The 19056-nt window shown below is 52.3% G+C and overlaps 1 protein-coding gene across 3 annotated transcripts in view; it reads left to right on the top strand.

Annotated features, from left to right (window-relative positions):
* STIM1 (stromal interaction molecule 1) overlaps positions 1 to 19056 on the top strand; it is an 84905-nt gene that overhangs the window by 20053 nt on the left and 45796 nt on the right. For all 3 annotated transcript variants that reach the window (XM_084293925.1, XM_084293924.1, XM_084293926.1), the window contains exon 2: positions 12470 to 12600. In XM_084293925.1, coding sequence (XP_084150051.1) covers positions 12470 to 12600 — 131 coding nt within the window. The remainder of the gene's footprint in view (positions 1 to 12469; positions 12601 to 19056) is intronic.

Below are 19056 nucleotides of genomic sequence, written 5' to 3'. Positions count from 1 at the left end.
TTCTAGGTAAAGCCAAAAGTCATGGGGCAAAATGCATTTTAAATCAAGTTTGTAGTTCACCAGCCCGTGCAGCCGGTCAGGTTGTGTCACTGTGGGGGTGACACGATTTGGGAGACAACTCTCAGCCCTGAAAGCATACACTGGAAGGAGGAGAAAATGTCTGAGGAGCGTGAGTGATAAGGAAAAACCTTTACTTCGGGGAACTTGGCACGTTGTGCTCGGTCTGCAGGTCCCTGTGCTGCTGCTGGGCCGCAGCACCGTGTGAGTCCTGCGCTCCTGCTTCTCTCTGAGCTCTTTGGGTGCGGCTGCCCCGTGTGTTTGCAGGGTACTGATGGTTCGAGTTTGTTCTGGGCATAAATCAGAGCCCTGCCTTGGCGCTGCGCAGGAGCTGAAGGGCTCGGCCTCGAGCTGCTCTGGTTCTGGAGGAGCAACCACAGCACTGGCACCGTGCTCCTTCCCCGCCCGGGAGATCCTTCGGAGGTACGCCAGCCCTTTCATCGCTCCGTTCCTTTGAAGCACCGTCTCCTTTGATCCGGGGCTGGCCCCCAGCAGAGGACGGTTGTGTCCTGGCTGCTCCTCAGCCTCGCTGGAGCCTCCTCGCTGCTCACAGCACCGGCCCCGCGCCTTTGGGCAGCGGTGCGGATCCACCCGGGGAGCGGCACCGTGGCTGGGGCAGCGTGGCCCTGCCTGCGGTACCCGGGGGCTGGGGACACGGGGGGGACAGCCCAGAGCTGCCCACAGCCTCCCAGTAAGGCAGGTGGAGAAAATGGGCCCAGAGCTGTGGGGATGGGAGCGATGTGCACGAGCTGCAAGGAGGGGAATGCTGCTGAAGCTCCCCGTGTCACTGGGTACCGGTCCCTGAGGTCCGTAGCATCGCGCTCTGCTCTGGGGGTAACTCAGCCTAGGCTTCAGTGAGATGCTGGGCTGGTCTGCTGTGGTGCTCAGTGTCCTGCCCGAATAGTAAAAATATGGAATATGCTTGTGTGAGGGGTTCAGGTATTTATCTATAAATGCTCTGAGAGCACGATGGAAATTGGGTGTTCCTCTGCCAACATCTTCGCTCTGCAATTATTTGTGTGCCTGGAGTTCTTCATGTTCCCGATGTCTCTCTGTGGTCTGTGTCACTTCCCAGAGTCCCAGGAGCCGAGGACTGGAAATCCCTGCCTTTGGGCGAGCACCACTGCAGTGGTTGAAGGAAAATGAGATAGGATGGCAGAAATTGTGGTTTTCATTTGATTTCTTCTTAGCTTTCTTTGCCGTCTGCAGATTTTTTCAGGCAAGAATGACTCACCAACCTTCATTATGCGGTTTCCTGACTTTCAGCAAATTTTTTTTCTTTCGCTTTTTAAAAATAATTATTAGTTTTGCATCACGGTGCGGAGCAGCCAGTGTCTCAGGCAGCGTACCGTGGGCTGAGCCGCCCGGAGCGTCGCCTCGCGTCTGTTGCAGGCTGTCAGACAGGCACCTGGATTAATCCCCCGCCCTATCTGGGCTCCTGCCTTCCAGCACGGCTGCGAGGCTGCCCCGGCCGTGCGGTGCCTGCCCTGTGCTGACACGGGGCCAGCTGTGGGGAGAGGAGCCAGGCAGGGGCCGTGCTCGGCGTGGAGTCGCCAAGTGCCGGAAGGTTTGGGCTGCAAAGGACCTAAAGATCACCTGGTCCAGCCCCCGCCGTGGGCAGGGCACCTTGCAGTCCCCCAGACACTGTCTTACAGGAGCCACGGGCGTTGCAAAGCGAGGTGCACGTCCAGGGCCAGCCCCTGAGTTCTGCTGCCGTCAGTGAAGTTTTGCCAGCCCGCAGAACCCCTCGGCGCACCCCAGCCTCGCTTTTTGCAGGTGTGGCTGCCCCGAGCCGAGGCTCGGTGTTGCAGGAGCAGGGTTTGTTACCTCTGCAGGTAGGCTTTCAGGCTGCAAGCCCACAATAGTGCCCGGTTGTGGTACTGTGCTCGGGGTTTGTGCAGCACGGGGTCCTGGTCCGGGGCAGGACGGGTGCCGACGCTGCTCCCTCTGCTGCTCTGCCCTCGGAGGAGCGAGGCCGGGGCTGCAGCCCTGACACAGTCCCTCCCCAGCTCTCCTACATTCTGTGAGTTACATTTAATTACAAATGCGCTCGTAACGCTGAAAATATTTTAGGAATCACCCCTTTTTTTTTGATCCTGGAATGCATCCCCTGGGCTGGGTCTGTAGAGGAAAAATCTGCGTGCTGTGCTGGGTTTTGTTCTGGTGGCTTTGGAGAGACGGAAGTCACTAAGGTTTGTTAATGGAAGTTGGTTAGAAGGTGTGGGGAGAGAATAAATTCATAAAATGCTTGTACATATGAAAAACGTCACCCTACATTCGTGCCACAAAGCAGAGTCTAGAAAAGGGAACAGCACTGCGCGTGGTGCCATATTTTCTTTCATAATTTGCAACCCTCAGAGAACACATTTGATCACTTCCTTGATTAAATCTCGTTTCCGTGCGGCGATGGAGCAGCCCCGCTCCCGGCGCTGCCGCTGACCTGAGAAGCTCTCGCTGCCGGCCCGGGGGATGAAGCAATTCGGGCAGGAAGCCGCAGGAGCCGTGAGAGCTCTTCCGAGGCGATGAATGGGACGAGAGCGCGGAGCCAGCTCGCGCCGTGCGAGCACCGAGCTCCTTCCCACAGAGGAGTCCGTGGCCGCCTGCAGCAGGGGCCGGGTGGGCCAGGGGAGCTCAGCAGACGTCTCCCACCGCTGCTTGTTCCCGGTGAGTGCACGCTGTGCCACGTCCATCGCCTGCCGGGGCCATGGGAGCCCTTCCAGCGACGTGCCGACAGCGAGCCCCGGGAGCCAGGCAAGCCTGCTGCCCGCCACTGGGACCATGGTGGGACTGCGCGTCGGCAGGTTGGGGTGCTGCAGGGACACAAAGAGAGGGTGCTTGTGGAAATCAGCACCGCATCGGGTCGTGGGCAGCTTCAGGGTTGTGGGCAGGTTCGGGATCCTGGGCAGGTTCAGGGTCGTGGGCAGTTTCATGCTCCCCAGGCGTTCCCTGGCAGTGCCAAAGCCTGGGCTGGGGGCTTTAGGGCCCCTCCAACCCAGCACCGGGCTGCTGTGCTCTTCTTGAAGAGGGTGCTCATGGTGTGCCGTGGTGACAGCAGGGTGCTGCTGGTGCTGGTGCTGGTGCTGGTGGTGGTGTCCTTCCCTCGCTCACCAGCTCTTGCTGGCCACGGCTGTGCCCGCAGGGAGCACACAGGGCAGGGCAGCCAGCCCCAGGCTTTCCTTTCCCATCCTTTGCCACAGTTACCGCTGCTCCTTTCTGCCTGGCAGAGGAGAAACGTGCCTTTTTAACTACTTGGCTCCAATGTTAGGTTTTTCCCCTTCAGAAAAAAAAAAGAAAAAAAAGGAAAAAAAAGCTGCTGTTGTTATTTGGATGCTGTGTTGATGCTGCTGAGCCCCTCGCAGCCATGTAGCCAAGGGTTTGATGCGAAGGAGGAGGTGGAGAGACTTTTATTTACCAAGTGGCCGGTGCTTTCTGGGGTGGGTACCTGCAAGACCAGCAGCTATCAGTTATTTCTATCTCGAGTTGGCTGAATGGTTCCAGCGTTCAAATTGCCAGCAATATTAGGAGGTCTGAAATAATTAACGAAGCTTTGCCTGCCTGCAGCGAACCTGCTTCTGAGGACGTCAGTTGTGAACGCACGGCTGGCTGCATCTGTGAGCGGCTCCCTTAAAACCAGATCCGAAGGGCCCTCGCTGTTTGCAGCAGTTTTAATCATTTGATTTCCATCAGCACAAAAGGGAAGGAATGCCTGGGCAGTTAATTATGTAGTTCATTATTGTGAAGTAACCCAATCTCCAGTCATTTAAGCTCGTAAGAACTTCACCCGGCCTTTGGCTGATGGTCGTGCAGAATGCCCTGACGTGCTGTTTTCCGGCAGGTTCTGAGCCAAAGCAGGGTGATTTGCAGGCTTGTGTTAAAGAACCTTTTGGTACCAGCCCAACAGAAATACTGCGCAGTCCTCGGGGCTGAACAAAATGAACAAAAACTTCTCAGGTAATGCTTGAAATCATCTCTTTGTGACCACAGCGCCCCAGCAAGGGTGCTGAGATTTGGTCTGGGGAGGTCTGAGAGCACTGGGGAGGGCAGGGTGGCACCCAAATACTCTGTCAGCATTGTGGAAGGGAAACCTCACATCATACTGCAGGCACAGCAGGTCGTGTGTTGAGACAACGTGCGAGGGAGGAGGTGTGGGCGCCGCGAGGAGAGGCCGATGTGGGCTGAGGAACAGGATAACATCGCTGCTGGGCTTCCCACCACGAGGAGAAAGGAGTTTTGGTTGGTGGGGTTTCTCTCGTTGCATTTTTATTATTATTTTATTTATTTATTTATTTATTTATTTTGGATGGGGGTTGCTGTTTTTTAAGGGGCTAGAAAGAGCAGAAGAGGAGGAGTGGGATGGGAGGCTTGCACCGGAGGGGATTGGCAGGAGGCGGTGGTTGAAATGGCTTTGCTGCTGGTTGCAGGGAAGAGCGAGGATGTTTGGAAGAAATGGGCAGAAGCTTTGTTGATATTAAACCAATAAAACTGCTGCATGGAGAAGATGGAGAAGCCTAATTGCCATGAGTGATGAGGGAATTAATTGTAGTAAATAAATGCTGAGCTTGTGCCAAGGATAGAGGCCCGTTTGTGGAAGAAATGCTGACTTTTTAATTGAGTAAGAGCTAGCAGCTGCACAGCAATGCCACTTGGCTGGTTGGTGCCTTCCTGTGCCTGATCTAAGCTGGTGCTGGTGCTGTGACAGTGCCCGTAGTGCTGGCAGCCTGGTGATCACCAGGAGCTGTCTCCTGCGTGCTTCAGCCTGTGGTTTTACGGGGTAGATCCGCGGAGGTTGGGGCATGCTCCAGGACCCAGCCCTGGAGGCTCTGCCCTCAGCAGGGAGGAGGCAGATTTCTCCTGATTTCTGCCCGGTGCCTTTCTCTGGATGCTATTAATAGGCAGTTTGCTAACGTTTTTGGGTGGACCTCTTTGCAGAGCCACCCAAGGGCGTTGTTACTTTCTCTAAAAGTGGGTCAGAGATCAAATGGTCTGATCTCTGGTTGGGTTTGCATTTTTTCTAGACTATTTAGTTTGGGTTAGGTACAGGTTTTCTTGCATTGTGCAAGCTGTGTAATTAAAGAAAAAAGCAAATCTTTGAACTGCTGGTACTTAATGTTTGTAGGTTTTCTGCTAAGAACTGTGGGTTGGATTGCTCCTGCTCAGGTGAGGAAGCAGGGATCTGTACTGCAGAAGCCGTTCGCAGTGCTTCATATAAATGTAAAGTGGAAAGCTCGATGGCTCCAGTGAATTTCTATTTAAATATCTGTTACAGACAGCAGTGTTTCAGAGGTGATGATAATTCTTACAGCAGCAAGAGAACGTGAATAATTTAGTCGTGTTGAGCAAGAAGGTTGCTTGAATGTTCTCTTTGCTCATGATGAAACTCCTTTCAGCTACTAAAGCTGCAATGAAAATAACAGGTTAGAGTTTCGAAGCTTTGGAGGAGATGTGAAGATGGATGAGGTCCATGTCTTCAGTGCCAGCGGACTGTGTGTGGTTTCTCGATATGACAGGAATTGCATTTTGCAAGGATTTCTGTGCCCTGTTCCAGCGCCTCCAGAGGAAGGAGTTCTGTGGCCAAGGGAACGTGTTCAAATGGACAGAGGTTACCAGGCCAGGGAACATGTTGAAATCCCAGTGTCGTTTGACAAATTCACCTTTTGGGAAAATGGTTTGTATACGAGTTTTCACATGCCTTTATGGATAAGCATTGTAAAAATAGAGTAGTGACTGACAGCTCCCTGTACAGTAAATAATATCCAGCTGTACGGTGTAAAACTGTGTAAAAATACTGGGAGGATTTTTAAGACGGTGGAAATGCTTATACACTCACAACTTTGTCAGGCTCTATTGTTTGGCAACTAGAGCTGGAGAACCGATGCTTATTTTGCTCTTCTCTTGCCTTGCTCACCATGTTGCTGCTTTGTAGCTTTGAAGAGAATCTCATCTCTTTCATTTTGCACTCTCCCAGTGAGAACAGCAACCTGTCTGTGCATTCTTTACAAAACCCTTAAACGCTTTTGTTAAAATTTTAAGGTTGTACTTGGCATTTTTTTACTGAAAACTAGAGTTTCATGGGAAGAACCCCGAGCAAGAAAGTTATGTTGAGGCCTTGTTTGTATTAACAGAAAGATGTAAACGATTCTTTTCCCCAAAATATATGAAAATATAAGATTTTTATTTTTTTTGGCTGCCATTTCAGTGTTTATAAGAGCAAGTTATGTAAATCACGGTTGTTACAGTTAAACTGCTATTTAATCCTGTCCTGATGGCTGTTCTTGTTATAATGCTCGGTGCTGCCGGGGACAATCAGCTGCGATTGTGTCAGCGTAACTGGAAAGATAATGGGGCCTCGCAGAAGAAAATTGAGAGAACCTGAAATTTAACAAACAGAATTCTCGTTAGAGAGAATTTCCCATGAGAAATTAAAGATCTGGAATAAAATATTTCAGTGCTACAGGATGACAGAGTGGCTGAGGCGGGGGGCACCCCTGGGTGCTGCTGCTCGCCCCCTCCCCGCGGTTGAGCCCCCAGCCCCTCTCTGGGCAGCTGTGGGAGAGGTGCTAGGACTGGAAGATAGGGCCCACCTCCTCCCCACCATTTCTCCTGAGGGGAAACTTTCTAATCTGTTCTAAAACCAGCCCAAATTCCTTGTGGTTTAGATGTCATTCAAGCACCTGGGCCTAAGTGCCTGTCGATGGCTTCCTGGGCGGCCGCACCCAGGGCCCCGGGCGATGGGAGATTGCTCCTGGGTGGGAGGTGGCAAAAGGCCTTTTGTGGTGGTTGCTGGCCCCAGGCCTGGCGGTGTGAGTCCAGGATGGACTGATGGCGTGTGTTAGTGGCACCCCGTGGGCAGGCCATCGTCCCTCACCTGCAGGGGATGGGGAGAAAAGGGGCTTGCCTTTATGGCAGTGAGCTCCCCACCATCATTCAGAGGTGATGGTGGGGAGATAAGGAACAGGACTGGAGGCCGACAGCCCCTGAGGGGACAAAAGGCTGCTGCTGCCTCAGAGAGGTGGGATGGGAGGGTGGGGGAAGGACGGGTCATGGTGCCAGCCCCTAAGGGACACGGAGTCACGCCACCACCCTGGCCTGGGCTGGGCTTCCCTCTGACACCTCAGGGCCTGTGCTGGGACCAGCGCTGTCTGTACAGGCAAGGATCGGTGCAGGACCTTCTGGAGGAGGAGGGTGTTAGTTAAACAAAACCAACTTCACCCTCAGCTCAAGCCCTTCACTCTCTGAAGCTGCCTCGTGTTGGGTGTGTGTCCCAGCGGCCTGAAGCAGAACATCATTTTGGGTGGCCTGGAGGACAAGGGAGGCCGCCTGGCACACCCCCGGTGTCAGGAGGAACCCAAGGGGGGACCTGGCTTTAGGAGACAAGGGTTATTACCCTATTATTTAGGAGGGTCAGGTTATTGGATTCAGTATCTTGCTTAGCCTAACATAAATCTTAGGCAAGGTTGCTCGCCCCGGTCTTTGTTTCTCCATTTTGGGTATTTTTACAGCTGCACCTTGTCTTCCTGGCCTGTGGTGAAACCTCGTGACCATTCTTTATCAGTGTTGGGTCTTCTGCTGATTAAATCACCCGTGGCTTATTTAGGCTCTTTCTGGCCCTGATGCAAACAAGTTCCTCAGTATTTATGAGCCTGCTTGCTGTTGATTGTTACTTGGTTATCAACACATGCCATTCTCGCAAGGGCTGCTTTATTGCTTTCTGGAACTTGCACAGAAAAAGATTTCCAGTCATGCTTCATTCTTAGTGTTTGGGCTACAAATACCAACACATCATCATTGTGGTTGCAGGAAATCTGGGCAAGATCACTTCAGTGCGTGTGTCTTGTTGCCTGAGTGCTGGACAGACCACTTGGAGACGTGTTTGGGGCTTAAGAGTTATGTGGTTAGGAGACTGTTAATATGAATAAAGCCACGTTTTTTAATAAAATGACCTTTTTATTCCCTATAAATTGAACTTTGACACAGTGTTGCTACATTAATTGCTATAATAATAAGGTTCAGAACAAGATGATCACATAATATTTTGTGAGGTATCTTTTATCCTGATTTCGTTTTTCCCGCTGAAGCCAAGCCCAAAGGCAGTATGAATACAATCACATTCTGTTTTCTTGCTCTCTTTCATGGAGATGAACGTGACAAATCACTGCAGAAAAGACCCCTCCCAAAGATATTAGATAGCTTTGTGATAGCTGTGAAGAAAGCATGGAGGGAACAAATTTTTACAGGGTAGGAGAGGAAAACCAAATCTGCGCAAAGCCATGTAAAGACATCCAATAATATTTAACATAACTCTGCCAAGTTCCTCTCCCTTTCCAATTAGGACCAACAGAAAGTACCCAGTCAAGAAATCCTTTCACCCTGGTTGCCGTGAAGCCTTTGAAAACGCGGTGCAGCCCTGCACGATGGTCGGCCACCCTTGCCTCCCCATGCCGCCTCCCAAGGTGGGGCAGAGGAACAGAAGTCTCCTGGCACCCCACCAGGGACACACTGAGTCACCTACACTGGCACCACCTCTCACACCCTGCCGAGTGTGGTGTTGTCCCTGGCTGCTGCTTTGGGTTGCGGGGTGTTGCTGGGCTGGATGTTTGCCAGCTGCAGCGAGGCACAGTAGGCCTGATTTTTCCAAAGCTGAACTCTTCTACATTTTCTCCTCCCTTTTTTTTTTTTTTTTCAGCTGTACAAAGTAGAAGAAGGAGACTGCTAAAAAATGTTTACCTTTCTAGTTAATAAACTATAAATTCAGCCTGAATTCTGCCAGTTCCAGGCCTGGCAGTCCCCGTATCTCACAGAAGTGTTCTGATGCAAAAACGTCATGCCATCGATCACGGTGTCCTCAAAACGTCCTGTGAGAGCTCCCAGCCCCTGAGCGGGGTCAGGGGGCTGCGTGGAGGGGCTGTGGCCGAGGAGGTGGAGCAGGACGGTGGAGCTCGGTGGGGAGGCTTTGTTCTGACCGCGGTGGATGCACCCCACAGTCAGCTTCTGGTCATGGTGCTTCTTGTTAGCTAAGGCAAATTCCTGGTCGGCCAAGTTTGCACAGCTGGGAGTTTCTCCTGGTGAGGTTTACATTGCAGCACTGATAGCCGCCTTGGAAATGTGGTGGTTGCGGTGGGACAAAGCCAGCCGAGGACTGCTGTTGGGGTATTATCTACCGGATCAATACCACCTGGGGCACGTGTGTGTGCCTGAAGTCTGGCTTCTCGCTGCTGCTCTTTTGAAGCAGCAGATTAACCTCACGATTCAATGCCACACAAAGACATGCTGCACAACCAGCCCTCCGGGTGTTCCCTCAAGGGCGATCAGTTTTCCCAGTTCTGTAGCAAAGACCCGTGCCTCCCCTCGATAATACCTGCTTGCCTGTGATGCTGTCCAGGGCCCAGCTTGGCATAGCTGCAAGATGCCGGGGCCTGGTGCTCTGTGCCTGTTGGGGGAGGATTTGTTGTGCCGCTTGGAAGCGTAACTGAAGGTGTAGGTCATGTAACTGAAGGTGTAGGTCATGTAACTGAAGGTGTAGGTCACATAACTGAAGGTGTAGGTCACCTAACTGAAGGTGTAGGTCACGGTGAACCTGTGGCCGTGGCTGCTGGCTGTTTGCCTGCAGGGACGCCATCTGGAGAGCCCACGGGGATGGTCTACTGACCATCTTTGAAAAGGGATTTTCCAGCAAAAAAAAATACGTTATGTGGTTGTATTATGCATTTGCATATTGAATTAATTCAGTATTCAAAACACTAGTGCAAGATCGATAGCTAAGACCTTAAATACATTTGTTTGTATGTGTATATATAAAGACATCAGAAATGAGGGGTCACAACCATAATGTAAGAATTCGGTCTGATTTGAATAATGCTCTGACGTTCATCTAAGTGTTTTTTGAGTGGTTTTGTTTTAGGCAGAATATAAAGTACATAATTTAAACTGTTGCAAATAAGGAAAGTTTAATTTTAACTCTGAATCCTCGGCTTATGTTCCTCGAAATTAAAGCCACCGTATTTTATTGTCTCCTAACTGGGGGAGCGTACCTCTAATAAAGCTGGTTGTGAGACACGTATTTGGTGTAGGAACGTAAGACACAGAAAATCAACAGTTACGGTAGGAAAACAGCCGTAACGTATGCTATTCTGCTTCTAGGTGTGTGTGTGTGTGTTTGTTTTAATGAATTCTTAGAAATATTTAAGAATGAGTAGGCTTACGGCTGAACCTGCACTAAGTTTAGAAACTTCGGTAGCTGATTTAGAGTCAACTGCAATTTGCTTGGCTTGATCGTCTGGTCTTACATAGATACGGGAAATTCTAGAGAAGCCAAGACAAAACAATGGTATTTGCATAAGTTTGTGTGCTTCTGTTTGCTGTCTTAATCTACACGGTCTGCACTTGTTCCTTTTTTTCCATTCTGCAGAGGCAACAAGTTCTCCTCTAACATTAACCTGTCTGCAGGAGCAAAACGTGCTCCTGGAACAGCTCCGCTGGGGCTGTGTTTGTGTAAGTGGTTTGGCCTGGGTTCGAGGTGTGGTTTGGTTCTGCAGCCAGTCCAGGGAGGATGAAGGATGGGGTTTCTCTGTGAGATCTGGAAATACACATGGTATCAGCTGGTGTTAATCTGGTGTCCTCCGTATGGGAGGCTCTGTGCTTCCACGTGGAGAACGGGGCGATAACAGGATCCCAGCCTGCTTGGGGGCACCCCTGGGTGCTGCTGCTCGCCCCCTGCCCCAGCAGGAGCCTCCTCCCCTGCAGGCCGAGCAGTCCAAGCTCTCGCAGCCGCTCCTCACAGGACTTGTGTCCCAGGCCCTTCCCCAGCTTCAGAGCCCTTCTCTGGACCCGCTCAAGCACCTCGATGTCCTTCTGGGAGTGAGGGGCCCAAAGCTGAACCCAGCACTCGAGGGGTGGCCTCAGCAGAGCAGAGCCCAGGGGGACGAGCACCTCCCTGGCCCTGCAGGCCCCACTGCTCCTGACACAACCAGGATGCCGTTGGCCTTCTTGGCCACCTGGGCACACTGCTGGCTCGTGTTCAGGTGAGCATTAATCAGCACCCCCAGATCCTTTCCCTCTGCACAGCATTTGAGCCTCTGTCCTCCATAGTGCTGCATGGGGTTGTTGTGGCCAAAGTGCAGGACCCGGCACTGAGCCATGTTGAACCTCATCCCTTGGCCTCTGCCCATCGACCCATCCTGTCCAGGTCCCCCTCAGGGTCTCCCTCCCCTCTGGCAGATCAACACTTCCCCCCAGCTTGGTGCCATCTGCAAACCAGATCACATGGATTTAAAAATAAATAAAAAATTAAGCTCAGGTGAATTTGATGTTCAGAAGTCTTTCCTACCAGTAGTGTGTCTGACTGCTTGCTGGTTGTGTGAGGATGTCACAGACAGAACCGTCCAAATCTTTGGTAGCAAGCTGAGTGAGGGTTTGTTTATTGGCAGTAGATACAGAATGTGTAGCAGCAGCAGGAAATGTGACTTTTCCCACAAATAAGCTTGTCTTGTCTTGAAAGGATCATCTTCAGAGTTGGAATGAGATTTGAGCTCTAAGTCATTTGGGCTCTTCTGCCTAAATCCTGAGGAATTCACTCGGAGCTCTGATTTTTGGAACATGAGAGCTTCTAATGGGAGCTGGGCCAAGAGCTATTAAACTGATTTCCCATTGATCTCCAAGCAGTCACCGCTGGATAATTCGTAATCATTATCTGCTTAGAGTGAATCCATGCAGCCTCTGTGAAGCAGAAGGCTTTTTTCTTACCACGTGCCGTTGGGGACCCCACCTTTGGCGGATGTTTTTGGTGCCCGCTGCCTGTGCTTGTGCATCCGTCGCAGTGAGTCACACAGCGCCACGCAGCAGCACCATAGATGGGCTGGGGGAGCCAAGCTTGACTGGTGCTCACATGGACTCAGGCATGTAGCAAAATATGCGGTGTTAATCTTGAAACGTGGAAAAATATGTGAAAACAAGCCAGAAAAATCTATTTCATAATCAGGAAGAAGGCGAACTTTTTTTTTTTTTTTTTAATTGGGGTATTGCATAAACGTCCAACTGCTGCTCCCAAACGCCGTGCCAGCACTGGCAGCCTCCACGTGAGACGCGGAGCTGGTAGCAGGAGGGGAGCTCTGCTGCGGGACACCCTGCTGCCGGGGCTGGTGGTGCCTGGCCCCGGTGCTGCAGCAGTGGTGTGGGGACGTGGGGAGCATGACCCGGAGAAGAGCAGCCTCGGTCAGGCCATGGCCTGTCCTTTCTTGTTAGCATTACAAGTTTCATGGGCAATCTGGCAGTTGCACTTAACCCTGCTGTGAATGAGCACTGGGATACTGGGTAGGGTTCGGGGAACGCTTTTCCAAACACCAGATGTTTAATGAGCAAACAAGGCGGCGGGTTTTTGGTACAGGCTACATCATGTTGGTGTTTTCTCCCCCAGCAGAATTCTGCCGGATCGACAAGCCCTTGTGCCACGATGAGGACGAGCAGCTCAGCTTCGAGGCTGTCCGCAACATACACAAGCAGATGGACGACGATGCCAATGGCAACGTGGACGTGGAGGAGAGTGATGAGGTTCGTACTCAGCCCTTTTTCTGTCCTCTCACATAGTTCTGCTCCCGTACAGGGCCCGGGAGGGCTGCTCCGTTACGGGCGGTGTTAATGTGGCAGGGGTGCCTGGAGGCTGCTGGCTGTCCTTTCCATCTGATCTGGCAAGGAAGCAATGTTCCATCGTGATCCAAGTTCCTGGTCCAAACAATGTATTGCAGTACTGTAATCTTTAGTGTGCATGACTTCTCTCCTGTGTTAGGGGTTTCTAGCCACTTGATTTTTGTTTTATATACAAGCTTTTATCAATTTATTCCATGGCTGAAAGACAGGTAGATCTGTTTAGGTGGTGGTTATTATTGCATTGCTTTCTTTTTTAACTCTGGAGTTGGGAAACCCGTCTGATTCTGATTGAGCCTCTCTTTGCCATATCGATGAGCAAATATGCTGGCTGCTGTCTCCTTCCCATTCTAGTATTTTTATTTACTCCATTATTTCACCGTGTGGTGGTTTTGCTCAGGTGGGCAGCTGAGCTCCCCCACGGCTGCTCTCTCACTTCTCCTCCTCAAAGGGAAAGGGAGAGAAGAAAGTATACTGGGAAGAAAAAAACAACTCAGGGGTTGAGATAAGGATGGTTTAATTAAAGGGAAAAGGAAGAGGGGAAAGAAAAACAGGCAAAGGCTGTGTGGAAACACAGAGAGGAAAGAAATTACTCTCTACTTCCCATCAACGAGCAACGTTCAGCCATGTCCGGGGAAGCAGGGCCCCGGTATTCACAGCAACTGTTTGGGAGGACAGACGTCTTCACAACGGGACTCCCCCCTCTCCTTCCCCTTTCCCACCTCTTATTGCCGAGTGTGACACCACAGGGCATGGGACATCCCTTTGGTGGTTTAGGTCGGCTGCCTGGTGATGTCCCCTCCCCGGCCCTGCTGGCTCTGGGGGTCGGAGGAGCCCTGGTGCGGTGCCAGCACTGCTCAGCAGCAGGCACAGCAGCGCTGGGACACCAGGGCTGTGCAACTGCACGTGCAGGGCACAGCGCTGCGTGGCTGCTGCAGGGAGCATAACTCCAGCACAGACAGGCCCAGCACACACCAACCCACCTGAAACTGTTACAGCACGTTTGTCCATACTGCAGAAAAAAGAAACTATTTTTTGTTGTCTTGGTCATTGAAATTTTAGCTGATAATTTTAATAAAGAGAAAAAAAATTTTTTTCCTACCTTAGTGACAATAGAAGGAGTGATAGTGACAGTAGGAATAGTGACTACTTGAAAAGAGAAAGCTTCGCTGTCTGTAGTGTCTCCTCAGCTGCAGTGGATGCTCGTTCAAGAGGCTCAGGGCTTCCAAATGTTGGAAGTTAAAAGAACAAAGGCTGCCAAGGTGACCTGGCAGCCACAAGATCCCCGTTTTCCCAATTCCTCGATCCGTTGCAGAACCAGTGGCTGGGCAGGGGTGGCTCGCAAGGCTCAGGTGCACGATGTCTGGCTCGAGGGCTGCAGGAGCTTCTTGAACGGTGGCAGCACACGTCTTGTGCCAAGTCCATGGCACGCGACCGAGGCTGTGCTGGGAGCAAGGGCTGCCGAATGATCCGAATTCTTGGCCGTGGAAGGATTGGAAACAGGGGCCACTGCTGGGCCCGGTACCCAGCACGCGGGTGGTGAGCCTGGCAGCCCCGTGCCGCCGCTCTCCTGGGGCACGCGCTGCACCGCCTGGTGCTGGGGGAACCTGAGGACCCTCGGACAGCTTACAGAAACGCAGCCCGCTGCTTCTGGACCCACAGCTTTTTCATTTTCTTCTCTCATTCTGATGCATATGTCAAAAGGGAGGCAACGACAGCACCTGCGTAGTGCTGCACCGTCCTCCAGAAGCCTTCCTCTAGGACACGTTATTCACAGTTCCCAGATGCAGAAATGGAAGTCCAGGGAGGTGAAACCTGCCACATGAACTAATGCAGCAGGGGCAAAGCTGCTCGTGATGAGGCCCCTGTTGTTCCTGGGAGGATTGCAGTCCCCCAGGAATCAGCACGGCAGCCTCGAGCTGAAAGCAGCGCTTACGGGGAGCCAGTGGAGTGCTCCTGCTGGGTGGATTCGGCTGATTGTTCCCGTGCTGCGGTGCCATTCCTCTGCCTAAATTCTGCTTGGTGGAGCAATTACAACAAATGAAAAGCTTTCCTGAGCAAATGAAGAGCTGCGGTGCTGCGCTTGTGTGAAATGAAAAGCTCTGAACTGCATTTCCTAAAATGTGGTGTTTTCCCTCGAGGCTGCTCTTCGCTCAGCCACTCGCCCAGGGGCTGCAGCTCGCTGTCCCCACGGAGGTGTGTGGGGTTCCTGGAGGGCAGGGGATGCACGTGGCCGTGCATGTGGCCGTGCTCTCTTTCTCAGACGTGGTGCAAGGAGAGCTGAGGTAGCTCCTAGTGCTGCTGTGCCGTGCTGCTGGTGCTCGTCCAGCCCGGGCCCCACGCAGCAAGGGGACACGTGCGTGGGTTCAGCAGAGAGTCAGCAAATCCCCGTCACGGCTGCAGCGGGGCCGTGCCTCCAGCTGTCCTGTGCTTCTCATGTGTGGCTCTGTGATGGGAGAATATTTGCAAAATCCTGCGTGCCTCACAGCGTAACCTAGCCGACGTCACACAGGTGCATCTTTTTGGGGGCTGAAGATCTTTTTCCTTGGCTTCCCTTTCAGAGCTGATGAGCGTGCGGCGCACTGGGAGTGCCCGTGTGCGTGTGCAGGCAGCGAAACGGTGCTGGGGCTGCGAGCCTCACCCCTGCTGAGCTCAAGACCTGTGCTGACGTTAAAGCTGCGCTGAGTTAGCCGTGTCGTGAAGGCTTTGAAGCCCCCGAAGGTCACATTTTGAGAGGTTTCTCTGGCCAGCCTGCTCCTGCCGGAGCCGCTCGCCGTCCCCTGTAACCGTGTTTTAAAGCCCCGTCTCTGGCTGCGGGACAGCTGCTGGGGATATTGTTTGGAAGAATGTGCCCTACCACAAATAGTTCCTCTGGGCAGGCTCCCCTCCGTGGGGGTTTGTATACTTGGGGTTTATTTTTTTATGGGTGAATTTGAGACAGAACAAAATGAGCTGACATCTTCGTGTCGTTCTGGAGCAGTGTTGGTGGTGGGTCGCTCCTGCAGGGATCTGCTGAGCTTAGTTGGACGAGTTGCCTGGTAAACCACATTTCTCCTTCGGATTCATCTTATGTCAAATGCTTTAATTAAAAAAAAAAAAAACACGTTTCCTCTGTTGAGGATAGGCTGAGGTAATTTTGAAGCTTGGCTTTAATCACCTGTTCTCCAGAAGCATTTGCAAGCTCCAGCGGAGGGCAGAGGTCCCGCAGCCCTTACAGCACAGGGCTCGTGCTGCAATGCTGCCCACCGGGCCAGGTCTGTCCCTCGGCCCGCGCCGTGTGGCACCAGGAGGGATGCTCGTGGTGAGAGCTGCAGCTGGGAACCTTGACCTTGGGTTTGTTGTTTTGGCCCTTTCTCTCCGGGGTAAGTTACAGATATATTGTGTTTGGGTTAAGATTGTGCAGAAAGGGAGTGAGAGGCAGATGATAAGTTTATCTTTAAGCTGTTCTAATTATAGGTAGGGTGCGTGAGATTTCGTCCAACAGCTTCATGCTGTCCTTAAACCATCGCGGCATCTTTCCTTTCTGGATTGAATTTTCAATGAAGTTTAAGATGACATCAGTGGCCTCAATTAAAATGAAAGAGCTATCCCTCGTGGGGAGATCTTCTAATTAGCGATCTATTTCTGCTCTTCACGCTCACTCAAAAGGCAGCTCCGGCTGTTTAGGGGCTACTCTGATTTAGGTTTAAATCGACGGCTCTCTCCGACGCTTTTAGCCTGGTTTCCTAAGGAAACAGGGTTTCTGTTACCGCTCTGTCACTCCCCAGCTCCTCATAATTTCTGATCTGTTGTCTCGCTTCAGGCACGTTAGTGAGAAAGAGGTCTTGAAGACAGAAGTTTCCTGCAACTTTTCGTGAAAATCAGGAGCTCAGAAGACTGGAAAACCGCACGCTACCTGGGGGCAGGCTGCATGAGCTCTGCTGTTAGCCTGTTCTGCTCATGTAGCACACGCTCATTTAGCTGGTGCTCGTGGGGCACCCCTGCCCTGTGCAGCTGGTGGGATTTGGGAACGTGGGAGGGGGCTGAAGGTTTGGGGAGGAGACACAGGGGTCCTGCGGGCAGTCAGGGTTTCTGCAGATTAGAAAGCACAAGGCTAATCTCCAGAAAATCATTCTTCATGGAACTGCTGAGTTTTGGGTGTGCTTTCAGCCTCCGAGACCAGGGGCTTGTATGAACCAAAGAACCCGTGCAGCCCCAGATCCCTGCCCCTTTTAGAGGGGAGAATAATGAGCTGGTGGAGAATTAAAACACGGGTGTCTGACCAGGTCCCATAACCCTGAGAAGATGCTGTAGTTGGTGTCTGGGGGGTCCTCCACCTGATGGTGGAGGTTTTGTCTGGCTGAACGTGGTGAGAAACCTCCTGGCCTCTGCGTTCACAGGCTGGCTGGGGCTGGCAGCCCTCTGCAGGTCTCCTGCTCCAGCCCCAGCCCGGGCAGGGCCACCCAGAGACACTTGTCCAGGACTTTGGGTTTTGGGTCTCCAGGGATAGCACCAGCAGCGTGTCCTCAGTGCTCTGTAAGGGTTTGAGGTTGGTATTCTGTGTGCTGGTCCTTCCGCTGGGTGTTTGGCCATCTGGGTATCCCACGGCTATTCCACATACACGTGTTAAAATGCACATCGTGTACGTGCTCGGGACAGTTGTCTGTGGGTGTGAAATCTCTGAGGAGTTTTCTCCGGTGGGGAAAAAATGAGAGCCATACAACTTCCAGCTAGAAAACTGTTCATGCAGCAGGTGGGAGAAGTGCCCTGAGAGCTGCGGGCACGTCAGCGTGCAGAGCAGGAGCTGTATTTATTCGTATTTACCTGTGCTGGCTGGCAGCATGTGGTGGGTGCAGCAGTCATGGTCTGCACCAGGTTCAGAACATTTCTGATGCTGCTGGATACGGAGTTAGCAGGTCAGAAGCTGTCGTACCCGCTACAGCTGAAAATATTCCAATTTTCTGACGTGGGTTGGAGACAGCGAGTGACACCAGCAGCCCTGCAGAGACCCCAGTTGCCAGGCAGGACCAGCTCTCCGAGAAGACCAGTCGAGGCAAGCTCTGGCTGACTTGCTCTGTTTGCACTTCTGTTTCTTACCCTTTCCATAGAAGACACTCGGAGAAAAGCTGCTCTTGGCATTTCCCTGGGCTTTGGTGCATGCGGCGCCGCTCCCTGAGCATTCCCAGCCATGCAGGCATGGCATGACCGGCGTGTCGGAGGGGGCAGTGGCTGCATCCTGCATCCAGTGAGAGGTGGATCCCCTCATCCTGGGGCAGGCGGCTGGCCCGGGTGGTCTTTAAGGCCCCCTCCACCCCATGCCCCTCTGTGACTCCCATCCCAGCGCTGGCAGCACCGCGAGCGTGCCGCGGGCTCCTTCGGATGCCGGGTGCTGCAGGGAGCTGGGAGGGAGGGATCACTTTCCCTCCCTGCGCTCCCCGAGCTAAATTTACAGAGCGGCAGCTGATCCCCGCGTCCCGGTGGGAGCTCGCAGCCACCCGGTGTGTGACGCCGGGTGACATTGCTGCCGGCCCTGTAGGTCACAGCAGCGGGAGGCAGACCGGGGCCCGGCTGCACTGGGCTGCACGTGCTGCAGCTTCCTGGAGGGTTTGGTGTCCTGTGTGCTCCGTGACAACGTGGGAAGGAAGCTAACGCTTCTGCAAGAAGCTTTTTTTATTTTTATTTTTATTTTTTGGGAGTTAATGCTTTCTGCAAGCTGGAAAGAAGAGGGCAGATCACCGAGAGGCTCCAGCTACAGACACCTGGCGCTGGCATTGGCAGCGCCCCGAGTGGGCTTGTGAAGAGTTCAGAAGGTTAAAATTGCTGTGGATATTTTTAATATCCAATATACTATTGAAATACAATCTATTTATGCACAGATAGCTTTTGAAATAATTCTGTTACACTCCTCACCTTAAAAAAAACGTGAACAGAAATCTGCTTGGTAATCACACAGTGAGTCAGTGAGTGCAGGTAGGGATTTACATGTGAAATTGTCTTTTAATTTAGTTGTTGTACTAGGAACTGGAATGTGAGCCATCTCCTTCCCTCTGTTCCGTGTTCACATACTCGTGCTTGCCTCCCATCTCCTGAACTCCTCCTACCCAGAGTGCCGTCCCAAACCTTGCTAGACTTTCCCACTCTCTCCATTTTTTCTGATGATTTTCTTCACTTTTCCTTGGTGTCTCCCGTTTCTGCCCCATCTTCCCCTGAGATTCGAGGAGGATGGGAACGAAAGAAAGATGCTGTTGTGAGGGATGTGCTCCCTCAGTGAGCTCTGATCTGGCTGCAGACAGCGATGACAGGACACAAATATTCTTCAGTGGCCCAGCCGGCAGCACCAGCAGCAGCCCTCACCGCTCCTAACACCTGATTGCCGTGGGTGCC

This window comes from Netta rufina, assembly GCF_964035555.1.
Source record: "Netta rufina genome assembly, chromosome: 1".
Taxonomy (NCBI): domain Eukaryota; kingdom Metazoa; phylum Chordata; class Aves; order Anseriformes; family Anatidae; genus Netta; species Netta rufina.
The sequence above is the reverse complement of the archived record's forward strand: the minus strand, read 5'-3'. Positions and strand labels throughout refer to the sequence as shown.